This window comes from Camellia sinensis, chromosome 5, assembly GCF_055761805.1.
Source record: "Camellia sinensis isolate YWXY chromosome 5, ASM5576180v1, whole genome shotgun sequence".
Classification (NCBI taxonomy): Eukaryota; Viridiplantae; Streptophyta; class Magnoliopsida; order Ericales; family Theaceae; genus Camellia; species Camellia sinensis.
The window spans coordinates 179,184,522-179,207,310 of record NC_138965.1 but is presented as its reverse complement, the minus strand read 5'-3'; the positions used below and the strand labels follow the sequence as shown (position 1 = coordinate 179,207,310).

The window sequence follows — 22,789 nt, the reverse complement described above, 5'->3', positions numbered from 1 at the left end:
ATGATATTTAATGATTAAAATTGTGTGATTTAATATATTATTTTTAAAATTTTAAAAGATAATTTAACAAGTGTCAAGTTATAAGTGGTTTGTGGCAGCGAAAGACTACTTCAATCTAGGAAACAATCGAAAATCACATTTAGCAATGAAAGTCTTTGTAGTAAGAGAACTCCTCTCTTAACTGACATGTGAAAAGGTAACACCCCTCTCCTTTTATCTCTAGGATTAGGATCTACACTTTGTCCTGGCATGCACCAAGTAATCACGCGGAATGGAGGGACAAAATTTATAGAAGATGTTTACCCTCTGTTTGGGAAGAGGTTTTTTGGATTTTTTTTGGGTTAAAATAGTCACAAAAATAAAATAAATTATTTTAGTCACAACAAATAAAATATCACATTTAATCCATAATCATTATATTATTCTCTTACGAAAAAAATCAAAAAAGTCAAAAAGTCATTCCCAAATTAAATTTTTAGCTTAGGCTAAAATAACCAAAAAAAATTAAAAAGCTAAAAAATCAACCCACTTCCCAAACGAAGCCTAATCAATAAGAATCACATCTTAATGGGTAGTAAAAAATATCTGTTAAATATCTTTTATTTTTAAATTGTTCAATTCCTAAGATCCAAAATACAAATTATGTGATAATAACACAATATAAGAGTCTCGGTTCTATTATTACTTGTGTTTTAAGATAAAACAAAATTTAAATGGAAGAACTGTCCAAAAAAAAATAAAATAAAATAAAAAATTATGCAAATTAACTTGTAAAATAAGTAGTGCGAGTAAACATCAAAATATAAAAATCTTTGGTTCAATTGTGACCCCGTTTGATAGAGCTGTGGGAAAGTAATTATAACTTATAGTTTAACAGTTCATAGCTTATAACTGTGAACATCAGCTGATTTCTGACTTATAAATTAAGCCTCTCCGTCCCCACTCAAAGAATAAGTTGATTTTTGACTTACAAAAAACTATAAGCTGTATTGTTAAACTGAACCAAACACATCAAAATAGCTTAAATTAAGCTAAAAGTTGAAATAAGCTGGAAATAAACCTTACCAAACAGGTCCTGTAACCGGTATTTTAGGACAAAACAAAATTCGAATAGAACTGGTGTAAAAAAAAAAAGAAAAGAAAAAGAAAATAAGGTCTTATGAAATTTTTTATTAAGGAATGTGTCATGCAATAAAAAAAAAATTAAAAATTTTAATAAATAAAAAAATTATTATTTTTTAAGTTGTATAACTGTTTGGTAGGGCTTGTTTCTATCTTATATCAGTTTTTAGCTTAATTTAAGTTATTTTGATTTGTTTGGTTCAGCTTAACAACACAGCTTATAGCTTTTTATAAGTCAAAAATTAACTTATTCTTTGAGCGGAGAGGAGAAATTTAATTTATAAGTCAAAAATTAATTTATGTTCACAGTTATAAATTATAAGATATAATTATTTTTCTACAATTCTATCCAACGGGGCCAATTTTACTCGCAAAAAGTGAAATAGTTGGGATGGGGCAGGCTTTGGAAGGCTGTATGCGCATGTCACTGCATAGAGGAATGGAGGTGGGAATGGGGGAGTCATGGGTGTCCATATATAGACCAAAAGGAGTTGGGGTTAAAATTGGGAGAAAATAAATAAATAAATAAATAAAGAAAGAAAGAAAAGAATCTGAAAAACACTTTCACAACTCCAAGTGGATGTGGATGTGGATGTGGATGTGGATGGAGGATGGAGAGATAAGAGGGATACTAGACAGACATATATATCTTTTTGATGGGACTGACACTAAACTCTTTGCTCTCTCTCTCTCTCACGCACATATGGGGTATGCTTTTCATCTGCAGTAGCTTGAGTACCCAAAATTCAACAAAAAATAGTACTTTTTAAGTGCGTTTACCTGCTTTTTCTCTGACCTACCAGCATCCCATCTCTCTCTCTCCATGATCTTCTTATCTCCTTCCACTTTCTTTTAGCTCCTCTCCTTCTGTGGTAAAAAAAATATAGGATACCCTCAACTCTCCAGCTTGTTTTGCCTCCTGATAGGCATACTCATCAGGCAAATAGAAGCACTGAAACTGAGGTATGCAATTTCAATCCACTATGTTTTGAATTCTTTCACTACTACCTTTCTCTATTTAATTGTAGAACTAATTTTGATGATTGGTTTGGGCACACATTTACACATGGTGCTTCTGTTTTATGTTTCTGATCATAGGTTGTAAATTATGTGTTTTTTGTTAACTTGTGTGTTAATGGATCTTGGGTTTTCATCAATTTTGTTTCCTGGTTATTTGTCAGTTATTTACTGGGTTGAAGTGAATGCCTTTGATAATTAAAAATGGATTTTTTCCCCCCTTAATGATGAGGTTGGTTGAGGTCCTTGTGTGGAAGAGGGTTTTGTACTGTAAATTGTATCATCCCTTCCCATGTTTTGAAATTTGTATTTTGTTATGATAGCAAGTCAGATTTACAATTAGGCCATGTTTGAATCAGGATTTAGGTAGAAATTTGGAAAGGTAAGGGAAAAGGGGAAGGAAATGTGAATAGAATATGAGCTAATTTTTTATTTTTTATTTTCCAATTTCTCTCACTGGTTTCACTTTTTTCTCTACCTTTTCAATTTTCTATCTAAATTCATTCTTCAAAAAAAAAAAAAAAAACCTTAGGGAGAAGATTTGGTTGGTCTGCTAACACAGTTAACCACTGTAAAGTATGAAGCTCTACTTAAATCTTGTTGAAAATTTATACTAGGCAAAACTAGTAAAATAATATTTTGAACTTTGTCGAAATCTTCTGTTCTGGCCTTTCCTATCTCAAATTTAGTGTAGTCTGCATATTTCTCTATGGATTATTTCAGCTCTACAATGTTTTAGTTTTCTTTGGTGGTAGCACAAAGTGAATCTAAATCTGGGCAATGATTTGGTGCTAGTAAGGTGATTGTGACACGATAAATACAAGTTCTAACATGAAAGAAAGTAGCTTATCCCTCCGCGTTCTCTCCTTCCTTTCTTTTTATTTGAACCAAAGAAGCAGTTGGGATACTGACTTTAGAAGATCATGAATTTGTTTTTTTGTTTTTTACCTTGAGTGTGTGTCCTTAAGACAAAATTTGGCCAGACCTATTGATATTTGGAGAAAACGAATGACGTTGTCTGGTTACAAATTAAAATCCTGCGCAGATTGTTTCGCACGGTATTTTTTTTTTCCCCTTATGCAAAAAATGTGTTTGCTGCCAACAAGCACCTTTGGCAACTAAATATTGGTCGGGGAAACTGTTCTACATGGCGTGCCACCAATGGAGCCATTTTGTCACAATTGACTATGTTTCCGCAACTACAAGCATTTGTGTCACCAAATTTTTATCTTTTGGTGACTAAAATTTTAGGTCTCCAAACTGCTAGGCAAATGTGCCTTGTAGTGAGGATATCAAGGTTTTGAATATCGTACCCCATTTTTCTTTATTATAATGAGAACCAGATTTTAATTTACCCTTTGTTGTTGAATTATATCTTCCAAATCAAGAGACATCTTTAGTTCCGTCTTCTTCAGTTTTAAATGTATAACGCTTACGTTGTGTTTGGTTGGAGTATTTGGGAAGGGAAAGGGAAACGGAAAAGGTGTGTAAAATTATATGAAATATAAGTATATTTTATTCATATTTCACCTATCTTTTCCCTTTTCCTTTCCAAATTCCTTCTTAAATCCCCAACAAAACACAGTGTTAGCGATTTCTTCAGAAGAGTCTCAAATTGCATATTTCTGGCCACTTGCATTAAATGCTACTGATATTAGACTGACTGCCATATTTATAAAATGTAAGAAGTTCATCTGATTGGTACCTATTCCAACCCAATGTTGTTATCATACTTGAGAACTATTCCTTCGAGGCTATTACTTCCCACATAAAACATTTTGTTGCTTAAAATTCACTTGAAGTAAGTTTAGTTTGTTACACTAAACCATTTTGTAAGACATTCTAAAGATATCATTTTGTTGATTAATCTTTTTGTAAAATGTGAAAGGACCCATCATACAGGGCACACCAATTGAAATCGTGAACCCTCTCTTTCAATCTAGGTTTTTCAACCTGTCAAATTTGGATCCAAGTCTACCCGATTCATATTGGATTAGGGGGTTGAAAAATATTTGTTGGTTTGACAGGTGGAGGTATTCCTCTTACATGTGTTACAGAGGAGGTATTTTAACAGCTTAATCTTGCAGTGGCTCTTGTCCTAGGTGATTTTGAATTTCTGCTTCTCTAACCCCGGTTTCAACACTAGAGGGTTGTGAAAAGGAGGTACTTTTCTATGTATATCACCGTTTCCGATGAGGTGTTGCCTATTTGCAATCCCATTTGACAACAGACCATTATGTGTTATGACCTGCCTCGTGTGGGTTATCCTTTTAATATTCTCCATGACAAGGATCATTTGCAAAAATTGTGTCACTGCCACTAAATTTCAGTTTCATTCTATAATTCGGTCAAAAATAAGTAGGAATGAGCTGTATGCCAATGTCTAATTTGTGAAATAGATTGCCAAATCCAGTTTCCATGATTCACATTTTTTGCTACTTCCTTCCCTATTGTAAGAAATTGCATAGGATGGGGTTTCCATTGCTTTCTTTTTCTGGATTCCACAAGGTACATATCTTATAGGATGAAACTTTTAACACATGTTGAGCAGCATCAAGTGAAAGTACGGAGAACTATAGATGTATCTTTTCATGCTGAAGGGTCTATACTTGACAATTAATTTAAATGTTGTTGCTTACCATGCTTAAGTTACATTATGCCCTTCAATGGTAATTGTAATTTCATTTGAAGGCATTATGGTATGGCTGTATGAAGACTTGTCTGCATTGGAAAATAATACATGCTGCTACAGGTAACAGTAAAAAAATTTTGGGTAGAAAAATCTCTTTTACGAAGGGTTTAATAAGACAGCAGTTAAATACCGTGCAAGGTGCTAGCTACTAGGTTTAGATTTAAATGTTTCTTACATTAGGCTCCCTTTAAGGTGTGAAAGATATTATAGACATTGATGATTTGTGTATTTAAATACTTAATACTTAAATAGTATAATATTTATATATACTATATGAACTGCCGACGTTTTTGTTTCCTTCTGAAAGATCCTGTTTGAGAAGATTCATATGGACTTAATTACATGCATGTGTGAATTTATTTAATATGTTCCTCAACTTCAAATAGTATTTGAGCACTCAAGATTTCACATTTTTAATGGAGCTGCTGTTATACTCGGAATCCATAGGATAGCATTCAGTCTTCCAAAAATATTTTCTTGAAATGGCCATACTACTGCTAGGAATCAATGATCTAAGAGCATGAGAGGGTGATTTTGATCTCCCCTTAATTCACTTTTCTCAGTTTGTTGTGAAAAGAAAATAAATTTAGTGGCAATTATATATATATATACAAGGAGTGAATAAATGTTTCATTACTGCATCGTTTCCTGAGGTACTTATTTGGTTAAAATGTGTCTGCATGATATAAGTTTTAGCTTAATGATATTCTCTGATGTTTGAGGTTTGTGCTTCTTTTTTCTTTTTTTTTTTCAAGTATTATTTTGCTCTATTGGTATTTTATTCCCCTTCTTTTGGGTATTTGTAGGGGCTCAGTTTCTATATTATCATTGACACTACAATTGGCACTGTGAAATCAAACTTGATATATTGTTTTCTATGAAGCAAGGGTACTTCAACAAACATGCCATACCCGTTCTGAGTACTTATTAGTTATTGGTACTTTTGCATCCATACTGGATACATGAAACACATATTCTAATTTTTTATTTTTTATTTTTGCGATACTCTAAAGGTACCAAGTACATACCCGATCCATACCTCAGCTGGAATTGAATTGTGTTCATTATTGTCATACCTTCTTAATTCCAGAGAATCTTGTCTCTCATTAATATCTTAATGTATATTCTTGCAAGATTTCCCCTTTCTTATTGATTACAAAACATATGCCTTGAACCTAGATTACAATTTGGTTTACAAAATTAAAAATACTGGAAGTGGGCTATTAAACATGTAGATTGACTTGAGTATTAAATAGTTAGTTGAGAAGTAAAGGTGAAACGTAGTAATCAAATATTTTCATAATCACTTGGTGTGATACCTTGCTATAGTATTGCTTTATTGAACATTTTTTTTTCCATGATGAAGTCTTGATGTTTGAGTCTTAAGAATTTTTTTTTTGGTCTGGTTGAATATTAGGGCCAGCCCAACCTCAAGGCAGTTGAGGTCCCCTTAAGGCCCACTTCTGTGGAAAAGGCCCAACCAAAAAAAAAAAAAAATGCTTATGACAGATTTTTAAAACAAAACCTTCTGGTCTAAAGTCCCCTAATTGTAAAGACGGTAAATAACACCAAAATTTTAGTTACAAAAATAGAATAGAAAATTTTATTTTACATTAAAAAATGAAAATGGTATTTAAACATATGGAAAACTTCCATTAAAATTTCGCCTTAGGCTTCCTTGAGGGTTGAGCTGCCGCCTATATGAATAAAGAGATACCATGCATAGTTTGTTGAGCAACATAAGTATTAAATTATTCAATTGAGAAGTGAAAAGTAAATCCTGTTTTCTAATAGTTTCATAATCACGTGGTGTGATTCCGTGCAGCAACCTTAGTTTGTTGAACTTTCTGTGCTTAATTAGTAGGAGTTTTTGATTTTGATTAGTGTTGGAGCATGATCAAAACAAATTAATGTCCCAAATCCCTCTACACCAAATTAATTGTAATATATATATATATGTACATTTATATATTTTGAACACTTAATGCACAATGCATATTTATATAATAACTTTGTTTTGAAATGCATTTCACCCAAATCCCTCTACACCAATTTCAGAAGCAAATTGAGGTGCTTTTAGGTTTCAATCTCCAAACTGCTGTTGACATATGATATATTTTGTTGACGATTATCCAACAGTCCCAGTGCCCCTTTTCTCTCTCCAAAATTTATAATCCATTCTGTGATCAATATATGCAGGTGAAGATTTAAATCACCACTGTGAGCATTTGAATCAATCAACCCTGCCATTGCTCACGAGAAAAAATTCAAGCTTTTGACTTGGCTGTTCTACCCAACATGAAGCGGTCAAGTTTCAACCTCGAGTCTGAAGATGAGTCTGAAGTGAGCAGCCAAGAAATCTCCCCTGATCCCTCCAAGGACAGCACTGCCACTTCTTCGTGCCTCACAAATCCAATAAACGCTCCTCAACTACCTGATGCCCAGCCTATTTCCCTTGACTTAACTCTCCACCTCAATGCCAGTGACACGGAATTGAAGGGCATACCCGACACTAACAATGAATTAGCAGCTCCTGCTCATGCTCCAGCAGCACTACCGCGAGTGTTTTCGTGCAATTATTGTCGGCGCAAGTTTTACAGCTCACAAGCACTGGGCGGGCACCAGAATGCACACAAGAGGGAGAGGACAATGGCAAAGCGGGCAATGCGGCTTGGAGTTTTGTCTGATAGATATGCCAGCTTGGCATCTCTGCCACTTCACGGTTCTGCATTTCGGTCCCTTGGGATGGAGGCTCATGCCTCAATGCACCAAAGAATGCTGCCATCATCTGCAAGGCCTCCTTTGCCCGAGGCAAGAGGTGGAGCAAGGTTCGAACAAGGCTATTTCGGGTTGCCAGTATTTGTGGAAGATGACGATGCAGAGCTGTTTTGGCCTGGGAGTTTTCGCCAAATTGGTGGAGTTACTAGTAATATGGGTTTCAACTCAGGACAAAGTTCAAACATAAATTTTGTAGCTGTGGCTCCAGCACCAAGGACAGATCGCTCTTCTTCACCTGATCTTACTTTGAAGCTGTAACTCTCTCTCTCTCTCTCTCTCTCACTCTCTTTAACTTGAATTCTCAACACCATGTTCTCCTAAATTTGCGACACAATCCGGTGTTATCTTTGTACAGTGAGATAAGATTAGCGATTGCAGTGAGCTTTTTAGGAAAAAAATTCCTCTTGTTTGCCCCCTCTTTTTTTTTTCTTCTTCGGTGCCCGGTTGAGTAATGCTTTTGCTGCTACTGTATAAGAAGAAGTCTGGGGATGATATTAATTTTTGTAGATTGGAGATTTGGGTTATTGTTAATTTTAGAGTATGTTTCTGGATTAATATATGATGTTTTTCATTGTATTTTAATCTCCTTTCCAAACTTGCTAATTATCAGTTCTGGAAAAAGTTTGCCTGCTTGCCCCTGCATTGTTAAAGGGAAATTTGCATAATAACTCTTTAAATTTTTATTTATTTATTTTTTTAATTTAGAAATGTTGGTAAATATGGTAAAAGAACATTAAAATTGCTCTTCTCAAATTTGGTTGAACTGCAGCAATATCAGGAAAGCAGGTTGCAGACCAAAGGCAATGAATGACATGTATTTATTGATCAAAACTGAACTCTTTCTTTTTTTTTTTTTTTGGAGAAACAAGTAGGGCATTTACAAATGAGAGTCTAATGTTCTTTGTCAAGAGACCATTTTCCAGTAGAAATTGTAAAATGCTTCATTGGTAAATCAAATGGCATGGATACAGTTTTGTCTCCTTGAAGTGATAGCAAAAGGCCCCAACTGTCCAAAAGGATTGGCCCTATGGCAAAAGAGAAATGTTAGAGATCATGAAAATTTTGTCATGAAAAGGATCATGAAAAATTTGTGACTCTTAGATTATCTTGATTTGTGTGTGGTGTTTTATTGTAAGTGTAATCCAAATGTCACAAATTTTTCATGACCATTTTCATGAAAGACTTTTCATGATACCTAGCATTGCTGTATAACAAAATAATAGTGAAATTTGTTCAATGTACCTTGTGAGACGGTGTACTATATGAAAATTTTAAAAAAGAATAGAAAATAAAAATAACAAGGATTCTGAGAATAATTGAAGGCAGTTTAGTCATCTAAATCAAATGTGACTTGTTCTTAATGATTTTTGAAAATTCTCGGTTGAATAGTGCTTATGAGACGGTGTGATCAATAATTAGTTATTGAGAGTTTTAAAATTGTGATCTTTTCTATTTTAAAGTTATGATGGAAGATTTCATTATATTATTTTAAGAGAGATTAAAGAAGAATGTTTTGAACAAGGGGAGTGATCAAAATTTGACATTTTGAGATAGGAGGTTGTCAAATTACTCTGAACAACTTAATTTTATTGTTTTTTAAAAATTCCTTGGAAAAAAAAGGAAAAAAAGTGGGGAAAAGTAGAACTAAAAAAATAATGGGAAAAACATAGTGGGATTGTCGCATTAATAGCGTTCCCAAAAGCCAGTGAATATTGTTTGAAACGTTAAATATGCTTTAAAGGAACAAACAAAGAGAGTTCCCCAGATGGAAATGTAAACACTGTTTTGAATTTTAAAATGTAAACGTTATTAGTGTACACTTTTGGTCAATAAAACCAAAAGCAACACACACACACACACACTCTCTCTCTCTCTCTCTCTCTCTCTCTCTCTCTCTCTCTATGTTGCCGTTTGGCAAATGAGTTGGGTTTAAGTTGGAACTAAAAAAATCACAAAAAGATAAAATAAGACAAAATATTACATTTAAATTATAATCATTTTATTTTTTCTCTCATAAAAAAGTTAAAAAAATTCTTCACAAACTGAACTAATTTAGCTAAAAAATCAATAAATCAAGTTAAAAAAGTTATTCCCAAACAAACTTATGTATCTTCTAAGTTCTATCTATAGGTGCCAAGTGGTTCTTTTAATTTGAAAAGAAAAATGTCAGGGCGAAACTGAAACCTAACACTTTAAGGCTTTGGGTACTTTCAAAAAAGTCAAAAAGTTAAAAAGTTACTCAAAAAGTTAAAAAGTTAACACTATTCATCAAAAGTCAACAATTACGGCTGCACAACTCCCAATTCAAATTTTTCCCTACAAATCAATTTTTACAATTTTTTATTATACATTTTTCAATAAAAAGTCAAAAAGTTAACCCAAACATCCATATTTTCAACCTCAACTTTTTAGTCCAAAAAGACAAAAAGTGCACTTTTTTAATTTTTTCAAACTTGGCCTAAGTTTGATAAAGAACATTTTTATTAGTGACACACAAAATATGATATATGTTTTTATTTATTTAAATTACAAACGCGATGCATGTGCCAACCACTAGTATTTATAATATGGAAAATGATTTAGAGCCCTAAAATTTCCCCCCCCCTAATCCCCCTAATTTCCAATTTGGGCAACTTTTTCCTTTTTTTTTTTTTTTTTTTTACTTGATATGGAAATTAGGGGGATTAGGGGAGATATTTTTAGGGGATGTAGCAAGACCCTTATAATATTATGTATGTGAGTATACGACTTGGTATCTATAGCGATCCCGGGTTTACCCTTATTGTACAGTGATCCGGACATGTGTCCGTGGATGTTGGTTGTTGTTTATTATCATGTTTGTATCATCTTTACTTTGTATATTGAGTTATAGGATGTGTTGGGCAGGTTTGTGACAGGTGGGTTGTGTTCGGGAGCCTAGTGTTGCTGCCCAGAATTTTGGACCTTCGCTCGAGCGAGGAGTTGGTCGCTCGAGCGAGAGTGGGTTCGTGTTTGGTGGGTCGAGCCAGAGTGGCTCGCTCGAGCGAGCGGTTGCACCTGGTTCTGGACCTGAGAGCTGTCTTTCTTGGCTCGAGCGAGCTTCCTTCGCTCGAGCGGTCTGGATTTTTCTTCGCTCGACCGAGAACTTCTTGGCTCGAGCGAGAGTTTTCTGTGTCTGGTAGCTCGAGCGACCAAGCCTTCGCTCGAGCGAGCGTGTTTTATATCAGCGTACAACAGCGTCTTAAACATCACTTTTTCACTTCTTTTCTTTGATCTAACCCTTGATCCGAGCCTCTCTCTCTCTAAACTTGCACTCTCTCTAAGATTTGATCTCCCTAGGGTGTGAATCTAGCCTAGGGCCTTTGTTAAAAAGATAGAGGGCGTTGAGAGCTTCGATTTAATCTGAAAAAAGTTTGGATTTGGAGCAAGTTGATCTTCGAGTCTTCATTTCCTTTTTGGCTAAAACTTCAAGGTAGGGATATCCTACTCCTCTCTATGGGTTTTGTCTTTAAATTTTGGCATTTTGAAATGATGGGGTTGGTTTGGTAATTTTGTGAAAGTTTGGGGCTTTTGTGCAATTTTACAAAAGTTGGGGTTTTAATTCATAATAAACCTAGATGTATGTTTGGCATAGAAAAATGGAATGATTGTTGAATCATTGATGAAAATGGGACCTAAGGGTTGAAATGTTAATTATGGGAATTGACCTAATTACATTGTTTAATTAATTGGAATAATTAATTAGGAAGAATGAAGAAATGAAATGTTGATTGAATATCCATTGTGCATTTATTTTCTGTTTAGAAATAACTGCTTTGGGCTATCGGTGGAGGATAGTCGTGATTGTTGTAGACAATGCATGATGATTAGGCAAACTGAAAACTAATCAATGAAATGTGTTATGGAACTTGACGGTTGATAGAATACATTAACTGTATGTATTGGGTGATGTATATAGAACCATTGTGTTTGTATACGTTATGTGTAGAGGAGGAGATAGGGGATGTACTCCGCGGTTTAGGGGAAGATAGGGGATGTACCTCTAAACCGGATAGTGTTGGGAGAAGACAGGGGATGAACTCTGTAGATACAGCTCGTATGCTTGTCTAGAGAAGTGAAGATAGAGCTTATATGCTTATCTTTGTGAAGTGTGGATATAGCTTATACGCTTATCTGTGGATATTGTGGTTATACATATCTGTGTAGAATGTGGATATAGCTCATATGCTTATCTGTGAATGTGGATATTGTTTTTATACATATCTGTTGAAATGATGATAGAGCTAGCATGCTTATCTGTTGAAAAAGGGAAAAATGAAAGGTAACTTGGACTCGTAAGTTGTATGACATAAATGTGTAATTTATGTGAATGTATCTGTGTTAGCCATCTATCAATTGCTAATATTTTAGTCATTGTTCATGGTTGGTTTAGTATATTTCTACTAGGCTGTGCCTCACCCTATATGGGAATATCATTTTCAGGTGCAGGAAGCATGCCACCTCCAAGAACATAGCTTGGGAGGCTAGAGGCGGACATGTTTTGTCGTTTTACTTTTGATGTATTACATGTAACTTCAAGCCAAGGACTTTTTGTGTAAACGAGTTAGTACTCTTTGTTTGTAACCAAGTGTTAACTTGGAAAGCTGTAAGCCTGTAAGGCATTTTGTTTTGATGTTAACATGTAATACTCCCTCCGTCCCAAAATAATGGTCCCTTTTGGGGAATCCAACTTTTTTTGGTAGTACAATTATTGTACTTTTAAAAAGTTGGTTTTCCAAAATTACCCTTTGATAGTACACTTTTTTGAGAATATCAATGTCATAATTGTACTTTTTATATTATTTATGAATTTAAAAGAAGGGCAAAATGGGAAATTTATATTATTTTTGTACTTGATTTTTGAAGAGGGACTAATATTTTGGGACAATGAAAAATGGAATAAGGGACTAATATTATGGGACGGAGGGAGTACTTATGTAATGGAACTCTAATGAATAAAGGAATGTGGTTAGTTTATATGTAAATGCATGTCTTACTTGATGGGTTTAATGTTGTTTTTTTGAGGGCGTTACAGTATCTACTAGTATGTGGTGGCTTTTTCTTCTGTCACGTGACAAATTTTTCTATCATAAAATAAAAAAATATTATTTAAAGACGTGAGCTAGACTAGAACTCAAGACTTTGAATTTTATTAAGAACGCTCTTATTATTTAGACAATATACATATTATGATATTAATTTTGTTATTTATTTTTATACTTATTTATTTAAATTGCACACGTATTACGTGTACCGCCCATTAGTTATTATAAAGTGAACACCTTTGGAGGTGTCTTGAAACTTCTCTCTCGTTACGCCAAGTGTTAATTTCTCCATTTAAAAAAAAAAAAAAAAAAAGGATAGAGGAGGAACATGGGACTAGAACATCAAATTTTTTATTTGATAACGAAATATGTAATAAATATTTATTTTATTTTTATTTATTTAAATTGTACACATATTAGGTGTGGACTAACTGTTAATATATGTATATATTTATTCTTGCTTTCTATGGTTGGTGGTAACTCCTTGGGGTTATTTATACAAAAATCCATTAATATATAAATTTGATCCCATAAATTATAATGGTGCATAAATGAATTTTTTAAACTATTGTAAAGTGTCATTTTGCCTTATAGATTATAAAAACTTACAAATAGACCTATTAAATATAAAAACTATTGAACCTCTTAATAAAAGTGGTCAAAGTAAAACACCCTAATAATTTAAAGAGTTAATTTGTATACTTTTATAATTTAAGAGATAAAATAATAATTCTTAATAATTTAAAAATTTTATTTATATGTTTTTATAATTTAAAAAATTAAAAAATGAATTGGGATGAAAAATAACTCAACACTTTAGCCCATCTCCAATGATTCATCAAATGTTTCATCAAATTTAAATTTGATAAAAAAAACTTACTTTTTGCTACTCCAACACCAAATCTTTCATCCAATTTAGAATTGATCAAATCTTTCATTAGATTGAGGATGGATGTGCCTTTTATCAAATTACTATTTATAGTTGTTGGATTTTCACCACCGGATGTCCTTCAGATGATCACCTCAAAGCAAAAATTTGTGAAAAATTTACACTGGCTGGTCAACCGGTTGGACATTTGTCCGGTCATCTACCCAGTTAACCTCCCGGATGACCACCTCAAAGCAAAAATTTGTGAAAAATTTACACTGACTGGTCAACCGGTTGGACATTTGTCCTGTCATCTACCCAGTTGACCTCCCAGATGACCATCTCAAAGCAAAAATTTGTGAAAAATTTACACTAACGATCGACCGGCCGGACATCTGCCCCATAGTCTGCCCGGTTGACCGGTGTTATGATAAAACTTAAAAAACTTCTGTTAGAGCACTTGATATCGAATGGATCTTTTACTTAAATTTTTACTCATATTTAATAAAAATTTGATACACCATTAAAAATTCTCTTAGAGCATTTCCAACGGTATATCAATTTTTTCATCGAATTTGAGTAAAAGTTTCTTTTGATATCAAGTGCCCCAACATAGGATTTTAGAGTTTTCATCAAATAACTGATCGACGGAATAATGACTAAACGGATGTCTGGCTAATCGACAAGCCAATGTAAATTTTTATTTATTTATTTATTTTGTCTTGATGTGGTTGTCCGACGTTCAACCTGCCAGTGTAATTTTTTTACTTTTTTTTTTGTCTTGAGGTGGTTATTCGGGAGGATATTTGGCAACGATAATGAACAGTAATTTAATTAAAGAAAAGTTAATCTTCAGTTTGATGAGAGAAAAATAAAATCTTCGAAGTTGGTCCTCAGTTTGATAGAAAAAAAATAAAATTTTCAATTTAATATTGATTTGATAAAATCGTTAGACTTGAAAAAATATATATATTTTTATTAAATTTAAATTTAATTCACAGTTAGATATGGGTCCCGTTTGGTATGGCTGTTAAAACATATTATAGATTATAACTTAACAGATTATAGATTATGAATTTAATAAGAAGTTGTTAATCTGTTTAGTGTAACTGTTGGATTATAGATTTAAGTTGATGAGCAGTGCTTGTTAAATAAGTTGTGAAGTAATTTTTTCAATTAACTTTTATTTTTTTATTATTCACTACTTGCCTACATTTCTCAAAAAAAAAAAAATTATAATCCATTTAGGTCTTTTTCTATTTTAAAAAAAATAAAAAATAAAAAAATCTAAGAATATAATCATAAATTAATAGCAAAAATTGATAATTAGAAGTAAGGGGTGAGTAGCTCCTCAGAATTAATTTTTTTAAGTCAAAATAAATTATTAGAATCAGAAACTATTTGAAATAAGTTAAATCAAACAATTTAAAATAATTTTTTCAATATTAAAAGTTATAAGTTGATTAAAAAAACCCAAACAAACGCCTCCATAGTCTTACACGTTTAGACTTTTTAGAATACAACGAAGAGGAAAGTAGCAAGAAATAGTTTTTCATTGCCGTTATACATGTACGTATTCAACATTCAGGAATCAACCAGGAGAGAGAGGAGGACCACTCCACTGAGTCCAGATCCCCTCCTTGAGCCCCCTCCTTCATTCCCTCCTTGCAGGGGCCTTCGGGTCCACTTTGAGACCCAGTTTTGATAATCCGAACCGTTCATATTTTTAGATTTATTCAGTATATTATACCTGTAAAAAATTAAGTTGATCGGATATCAGAAAGTATGCGTTCAGAAAATTGGGACTACAAACTATTTTTTAATAAACAGTTTTCCGAACACATACTTTATGATATTCGATCAACTTGATTTTTTACAGGTATGATATACTGAATAAATCTAAAAATATGAACGGTTCGAATTATCAAAACTGAGCCTCAAAGTGGACCCGAAGGCCCCTACAAGGAGGGAATGAAGGAGGGGGCTCAAGGGGAGGATCCCAATTCCCACTGCAAACCCAGCAATAGTAATTGACCCCCAAATGATGGGTCATTTCTGTAATCTCACTTAAAACCAATGAACAAACAAACCTCCTCTCTGTCTCTCTCTCTCAAGAAAACACAGCCATTGCGGAGCTGTGGTGGAGTCCAAGAGAATCAAAGCAAGGCCAGAGCGAAAGAACTGAACAAGATTAGTCCCCCCAGAGCTGCCCTTTGATTCTCTCTTGCCTCTCACTGGTACGTTCTGATATCTCTCTCTCTCTCTCTCTCTCTCTCTCTTCCTCTCCTTGTCTGTAGACTGTAATCATGTTGAAGGAGAAAGATCTATCTATTGGTGATGTCTCTGGAGAAGAAAACTCTCAGAACAAGCTCACCCAGAACATTTCTGACCAAAATCTGGAGAACCCAGATGAGAAGATCGGTTTTTCTGAAAAGGGTATTGATTTTCTGAGGGAATCAGACATGGTTTGTGATGGGTTTCAGTCAAAACCCTCAAAAACTGCGAATTTTAGCTCCCAAGAGCTTACCCTTAGCTATCTTTGTGATAATTCCAAGTTGGGTTTTCCCGAGAAAGAGATTCCAGGGAAAAATTTATTGAATTCATTAGATAAAGTGAGTTATAAAGGAAAAGAAGTAGTTTGTGACGATCGAAATGAGGATGAGGATAATGATAATAGATGGGTAGAGAGAGATTTTCTGCAATTGAATGTGAATTTATCGAAGAGAGAGGTTAAGGATGAAGAAATTGAGAGAGATAATAGAGACAAGAAGCCTAAGCTAGACACTCTTAATCTTTCTCTAGCTTTGCCTGATGTGTCACTCTCTCTAGCTGCATCAAATCCAGTACCAAATGCTGATCCCCCGACCAGGCCGATGCCTAGTCGGAGTATACAGTCCTTTGTGCCATCAAATAACAACACCCAAACCACATACTCTAATGATTTTACGGCAGCTTCATTGTCGTATTCATATTCCCACCCTTTTTCACACAACCCCAGTTGCTCGCTTACTCGGAATTCAACAGAGAATTATGAATATTCAGTGGGGAGTCATAGGAGAGACTGTGATCAGATTTGGAATGGTGGGGAGGGAACTAATGGATCAGTTCATAGTCGATTTAGGCCAATAGGAGACGGCGTTACTTTGTCCAATCATGGTGGTGGAGCGTTTTCGTTGATGCAAGGTAATCGGGTGATGAACAAGGATTCTTGTAACAGTCATTATCGAACAACAAGCTCCGATAACCATTCATTTTTTCCTTCTGAATTGCCTGCAAGGCCAAGGATGGACACTCAGTCAGGCGATTCAAGAGGAAGAGGTTCAGAGCACATGAGAGGTGTGGAGAGTTTAGATGGGGGAAGAGCTCGTAAGCTGTCTAAACCAGGAAGGATTCTTCGAGAAATTGTTTCAGAGTCTATACCTGTCATGTCTCAAGTAATTCAAGAGCTTCCTGATGAAACAATTGAATCCACAAAGGAATACTTAAAGAATCTCATTGCAACACCCGTGAGGAGAGAGGAATTAGTGAGCCTCCAGAACCGGCTCGAGAGAAGATCTGATCTTACCAAAGAAATGCTCTCAAAGTCCTACAAAAACCAATTGGAAATTTTGGTTGCCATAAAATTGGGTCTTGGAAGTTTCTTATCTGACAAAGCGTGCATTCCCTCAACAGAGCTTGTGGAAATCTTCTTACTCGAAAGATGTCGAAACGTAAATTGCAAGAGGATGTTGCCTGTTGAAGACTGCGATTGCAAGATTTGCTCGACAAAAAAAGGATTTTGTAGTGAGTGCATGTGTCCTGTCTGTTTGAACTTTGACTGTGCCAGCAATACTTGCAGTTGGGTTGGTTGTGATGTTTGTTCCCATTGGTGCCATGCTGCCTGTGGCATCCAAAAGAATCTCATAAAGCCAGGTCCCAGCTTGAAGGGGCCCACGGGGACAACTGAGATGCAATTTCACTGCCTTGGGTGTGCTCATGCTTCAGAGATGTTTGGGTTTGTAAAGGATGTGTTTATGTCTTGTGCAAAAAACTGGGGTCCCGAAATCGTGATGAAGGAGCTCGACTGTGTTAGGAAAATCTTTCGGGGAAGTGAAGATTTCAAAGGCAAGGAGTTGCATATTAAGGCTGATGAAATGCTCTCTAAACTTGAAAGTAAAATGATGTCTCCTTCAGATGTCTGCAATCTCATCTTTCAGTTTTTCAATTGTAAGTCTGAGAACCTTGTCTTATTACTTATAATTTTCAATTTAGTTGTTAGCTTGTGTGATCTTATTCTTTGAAGTTTATTTGGAAATTAAGTTTTTCTTACAAATCGACTTTTAATATTTGAAGCCAGGTGCTTGTGTTTGCATGATGGAATTTGTTGCCCTAATGTCACACAATAATTTCCAATTGAGGATGATTTGTTGTTACATTGCTATTCTTGTATGTTACATATTGTAATTATGATCATCTGATAGCTAAAATGCTAATTGGTTGGAGTTTACAAATGATATTTGCAATTACATGTCCTCAACATTGAAATACACACACACACACACAAACAAAAAAAAGAAGGAAAAAAAAAAAGGAGAGTTTGCAGAACAATCGCTGGTAGACAAATGTAAAAAACTATTGTTTTGAGTACTGAAATTTTTCTATCATCTGTAACATAAAAATTACGAGCTCTTGTAAGTACTGAAAAATTGAATTGCTTAAATTGTAGCCTAGGAAGGCATAGACACTTCTGCAAAGTAAACATGTCGTGTCCAACACCAACACTCTCGGACACTCCTAAAAGCATGTCCAACCCTACAAACTGACCTATGAGAGGAATTTCAATCCTATAGTTCTATGTCAACCTACTCTTGAGAAGGAAACACGAAAGACATTTGAAGATTAAATTCTAAAATTGTGATGAAAATTGTTTGTTTAAACACTTACAACTTGACAAAAGATAACATATGATTTATATTGACATTTTTAATTAGATTGGTAGGTCTATGGGGGTATCTATGGGACCAAGGCACCGTTGCCTTTGAGAGAGTTTGAGAGACCAAAACACCTTAGTTGTTTCAGACAAGGCCTGAATGGGGCATGATGAGTTAGTGCCTAGCGGACACCCACATAAGGATTGTATAGGAAAGAAGATCCAAAACCCTAATGATTTTGATTATTTGAGAACAACTTTAAATCATCTAAATTCCAAAGCATTAAGTCATAAAATTTTAACCAACAAAAATTCTAGTTTTCTCAAAAGCAAATGTATCTGAAATCATCATTAAACTTGAAGATGAACTATCAGTTTAAAATCACAAGCTGCAATTAATATTTTGGCCTATATTTCAATAATAATAATGCTATACAAACTAACCACTTTTACAAACCTTTCTTACATTACTTGTCCTTGTCATATTATTCTAATGGGTGGGTCCAATTTGAGATTCCAAAATTTCATTACTGCATGCCACATATTTGAGTAAGAAAAGTTCATACATTTTGTTAGTTTGTATAGCATATCACTTTCAATAATACCAGGTAGAACTTGGAGAAGATTAGTATTGAAAGGGGCCGGGGTACTGAAACAGAAAACCTTAACTGCTTTCCCTGACGAAGTGACTAAACAAAGCCGCAAAACAAAACATGGCTCACGGGAAGCATTTGTTAGTGCAATATTTTGACCAAAACCAAAAGTCTAGTTTCTAAATGGCTCCCCCATAAGCATGCTCCCTACTGGATTTAAAGGAGGCCCAAACTCTTCCTGAGAGTGGCACAGTATGAGTTGTCTGAATAACCTGCATGGTAGCAATTCCTGGTAAACTCTTCTATTGGATATTTTCTTTCTTGAGAGTGAATGATTTTTTTCTTATTGTTTAAAGAATAGGGTAATGTTATTTGTTGAATCAGCTTGGCCCCGATTTGGAGACCCAGATTTCTATTGGATATTTTTTTTTTTTTTCCCTAGAGAGTGAATGGGTTTTTTCTTATTATTTAAGAATAGGGTGATGATGTTTGTTGAATCAGCTTGGCCAATTTGGCTAAGATTTAGGTTGGAGAATGTTGTATGTTAAAGGTTTCAATAGGGTATGTGAATGACAGGAGTTTGTCTTCTTTTTTTCTTTATTTATTTCCTCTCCTTTTTTCACAGTATGGAGCTTCACTTTTTACTACTGTTTTTGTCTGCATCTCAGTTTTGGCCTTCATTTTAAAATAAATAAAAAACTTAACTACTGCCCATTGGTGCTAGCAAGTGTGCTTTTGTTTGTGCTGCATATCACACGCACATTGACTTACTTGTTCACTGTGAAATAGTCGTGCTTTTGTTTGATAGTGAATAGGCAAGTTGTCTTTCTGGGAGTAGTGTGCTTGATAACGAAGTTCTTCAAATTTTTGAAGTTATCCTGAACATATCTTGATAATTTCATCAACTGAACAAAATCCAAAACTATTCCACTTTTTCAAATAGTTCTCGAAATTTTCTTGAATATCCTGAATATTGCAAATAATTCCCTGCACATTTTTTTGAACCCTTAATTATTTAGGATATATATGATGATTCATTCTTTTAAGCTTTCAATATATATTTTCCAGTAAAAATTATTCTTAATACTAATAATATATATATATATATATATTCTTAATCGTCCATGGATGCTGGTAGTTACTCAAAAATTACAAATTGTGTCAATGAGGACTAATCCCCAGCCTTGAGGGCGATGTGGTATAGGTTACATTGTCTATTCACCATAGAGAGGACAGAGAAGTAGAAATATGAACTGGGAGAGTTTGGGATGTTGAAACTAGTTGGAAAAGTACCTAGACAAACTGGGGAATTCTTTGCCCAAGAAAAAAAAAAAAAATTGGAGATGTTTTTATTTATTTATTTTTATCTTTATTAGGTTAATGCAAAGTATTATGCTGCTGTGTTAATGGGAGATGGGAACAATTTGGAAATTTCAGATTGATTGCAACATTTCTGGTTGTTTCTGCAGTAAAATAAAATCTTGAGGTAATGGGGTACAAGTGGGCTTAAACTAAACTAAACCAAACCAAGCCAAGCCTTAAGTCCCATCAAATGGGATCGGCTGTATGAATCATTCTTCTCCACTTGACTCTATCTAAGGCCATTTTGTTAGCCAAATTAAGGAGATTCATATCTCTATTTACTACACTAGTCCACGTCAAATTAGGTCTACCCTTTCCTTTCCACTACCATTTACCGCTACTGTATCGCACTACTTTCTCTGTTAGTCTCCGTTGTATATGACCAAACCAACTTAATCTATTATCTCTCGACTTATCTTCTATCAGTACTACTCCTACCCATTTTTGAATATACTTATTCCTAACTCTGTCTTTTCTAGTCTTGCCATTCATCTACCTTAGCATCCTCATCTCAGCAAAACTCATCTTCTTTATATGTTGTTTCTTAGTTGCCCAACATTTCGTCCTATATAACATCGCTAGTCTAATAGTCGCTCTATAGAACTTTCCTTTTAGTCTAATTGGTACTCGTTTATCGCACTGTATTCTAAACACACTCCTCCACTTAAGCCACTCCGCCTTAATTCTGTGGACCACATCCGCTCCAATCTCTCCAATCGTTGTGATAATCGATCTTAAATAATGAAAATATTCACTCTTAGGTAATTCTTGGTTCTCACAGTCATGTCTGGTTCAGTAAGTGGCCAAAATCTGTTATCCACACAAATATTGCTTTAGATATTTGGGTCTGGTTTCTCACAAGTGATTGCATCTGTTTATGTCATGGATAAAAAAAGCCTTCATTACAGGAAACCTTTATTGTGCTTAATATTTACCATGCAGACTTTTATTTTCTGATCAACAAATCTATGTGGTGCTTTAGTTTTCTTTATTCCTTTTCCCTTGTTTTATTTACTTTGTTCCTCTTTGTGTTCATTTGAAGTTCTAGGAGTATTTCAAAATACAACAGATTCTAAACATTGTCATCTTTCTTATTTTGAATTTCAACTTATATCCGTTTCTTTCTCACCTTTGTGTGTGTGAGACAGACACAGATGGCATGTCAGAGTTCCCCTCTTCCAGTGCGCCTCCAAAAGAGTTACCAGCAACTCAAGTTATCCTTAGAAAAGATGCATCATCCCCGCGTCGAACACCCAACTCACTGCCTCCAAAGTCTTCCTTTTACAACATGAGCTCCGGAAACCCAAGGATGGACTTCTTGTCACACAATCTCCATCTCCATGAGAGCGATCTCAACCCTACTTCCCTCATGGGTGAAAAAATGATCGAAGATGAGTGGTCTGTGAAATTATCGAAGAAAGATAGGTTCGACAGCTTGGAAAGCATTGTGCGGATTAAGGAAGCAGAAGCCAGAATGTTCCAAACCCGAGCAGACGAAGCAAGGAGAGAAGCAGAGAATTACAGGCGAATGGTGCGGATGAAGAGTGAGAAATTAGAAGAAGAGTATGCTGAGAAGCTTGCGAAACTGTGTTTGAAGGAAACTGAGGAAAGGCAAAGGAGAAAGTTGGAGGAGTTTAAGATTTTGGAAAATTCACATTGTGATTACTACAAGATGAAGATGAGAATGCAAGCTGAGATTGGAGGCTTGTTGGAGAGAATGGAGGCAACAAAGCAACAGTGGGTGTAATTCCTTTTTTTTTTTTATCCTTCTTCAAGTAGGCATTAATTTCTAAATGACATGACAATGGTATGTAGTGTGTTGGTTTTTTCCATTTTGGATGCTGGTTGTTTCTTCAAATGTGAATTGAATGATTGTTTCTTTTGTAAAATTTTGGATATTCTGCTTTATCTTTTCTTTGCCTTCTTAGTAGGCTGATGTGCAAATTGATTGTTGATTAAAGAGCTCTAAAACTTGTAGTATTGAAAGAAAGAGCTGATCAGAGAAACTATGCAAAAAAAATTTCTGTTTTGTTGTTTGTTTGCATAATCTATTCTGATTTTTTTTTTTTTTTTTTTTTGAAGTACATCAGTATTCTCCTTTTTGAGCTAATTATGTGAGTAAGAGCAATGGGTATCATATCAGGATTTGGGTACAAACATTTGTTAGATTGGTATTAATTTCTCAAAACAAAGAACTACTATATTGACCAACCATTTAATTGTCAACCACCATCATAAAATTTGAAGCCTAATGCTTAGGATAGTGTTTGAATCATTAATTTAAAAAAGAAAAAAATAAGTTAAAAATGTAACGAAAATGTGAATGAAATATGTAAGTTAGTTTTTTTTTCTTTTTCATATTATTTCCAAATCCCTCATTCAAAC

At 34.4% G+C, this 22,789-nt stretch overlaps 2 protein-coding genes across 7 annotated transcripts; both read left to right on the top strand.

The window, feature by feature from the left end:
- Positions 1–1,627: 1,627 nt before the first annotated feature.
- Positions 1,628–8,191, top strand: LOC114280238 (zinc finger protein 4). 6 transcript variants are annotated; one of them, XM_082870545.1, is made up of 4 exons: positions 1,805–2,085; positions 4,167–4,302; positions 5,638–5,719; positions 7,031–8,191. In XM_082870545.1, exon 4 carries the CDS (start codon positions 7,130–7,132, stop codon positions 7,865–7,867), a length of 738 nt encoding a protein of 245 aa, XP_082726671.1. In that variant the 5' UTR covers positions 1,805–2,085; positions 4,167–4,302; positions 5,638–5,719; positions 7,031–7,129; the 3' UTR covers positions 7,868–8,191. The 6 variants fall into 6 exon arrangements, with proteins under 6 accessions (XP_028078390.2, XP_082726672.1, XP_028078392.2 ...); XM_082870544.1 differs by having other exon boundaries at positions 1,860–2,085; positions 5,638–5,768; XM_082870546.1 differs by lacking the exon at positions 4,167–4,302 and having other exon boundaries at positions 1,793–2,085.
- Positions 8,192–15,530: 7,339 nt separating this feature from the next.
- LOC114280239 (protein OBERON 3) lies at positions 15,531–22,293 on the top strand. The gene is made up of 2 exons (XM_028222592.2): positions 15,531–17,746; positions 21,553–22,293. Exons 1-2 carry the CDS (start codon positions 15,847–15,849, stop codon positions 22,149–22,151), a joined length of 2,499 nt encoding a protein of 832 aa, XP_028078393.2. The 5' UTR covers positions 15,531–15,846; the 3' UTR covers positions 22,152–22,293.
- Positions 22,294–22,789: the final 496 nt, after the last annotated feature.

Coding starts and splice junctions, on each gene's coding strand:
- LOC114280238 (XM_028222589.2), top strand. CDS start 7,130: ATGAAGCGGTCAAGTTTCAACCTCGAGTCTGAAGATGAGTCTGAAGTG.
- LOC114280239 (XM_028222592.2), top strand. CDS start 15,847: ATGTTGAAGGAGAAAGATCTATCTATTGGTGATGTCTCTGGAGAAGAA. Junction 17,747..21,552: donor CATCTTTCAGTTTTTCAATT/GTAAGTCTGAGA, acceptor TGTGTGAGACAG/ACACAGATGGCATGTCAGAG.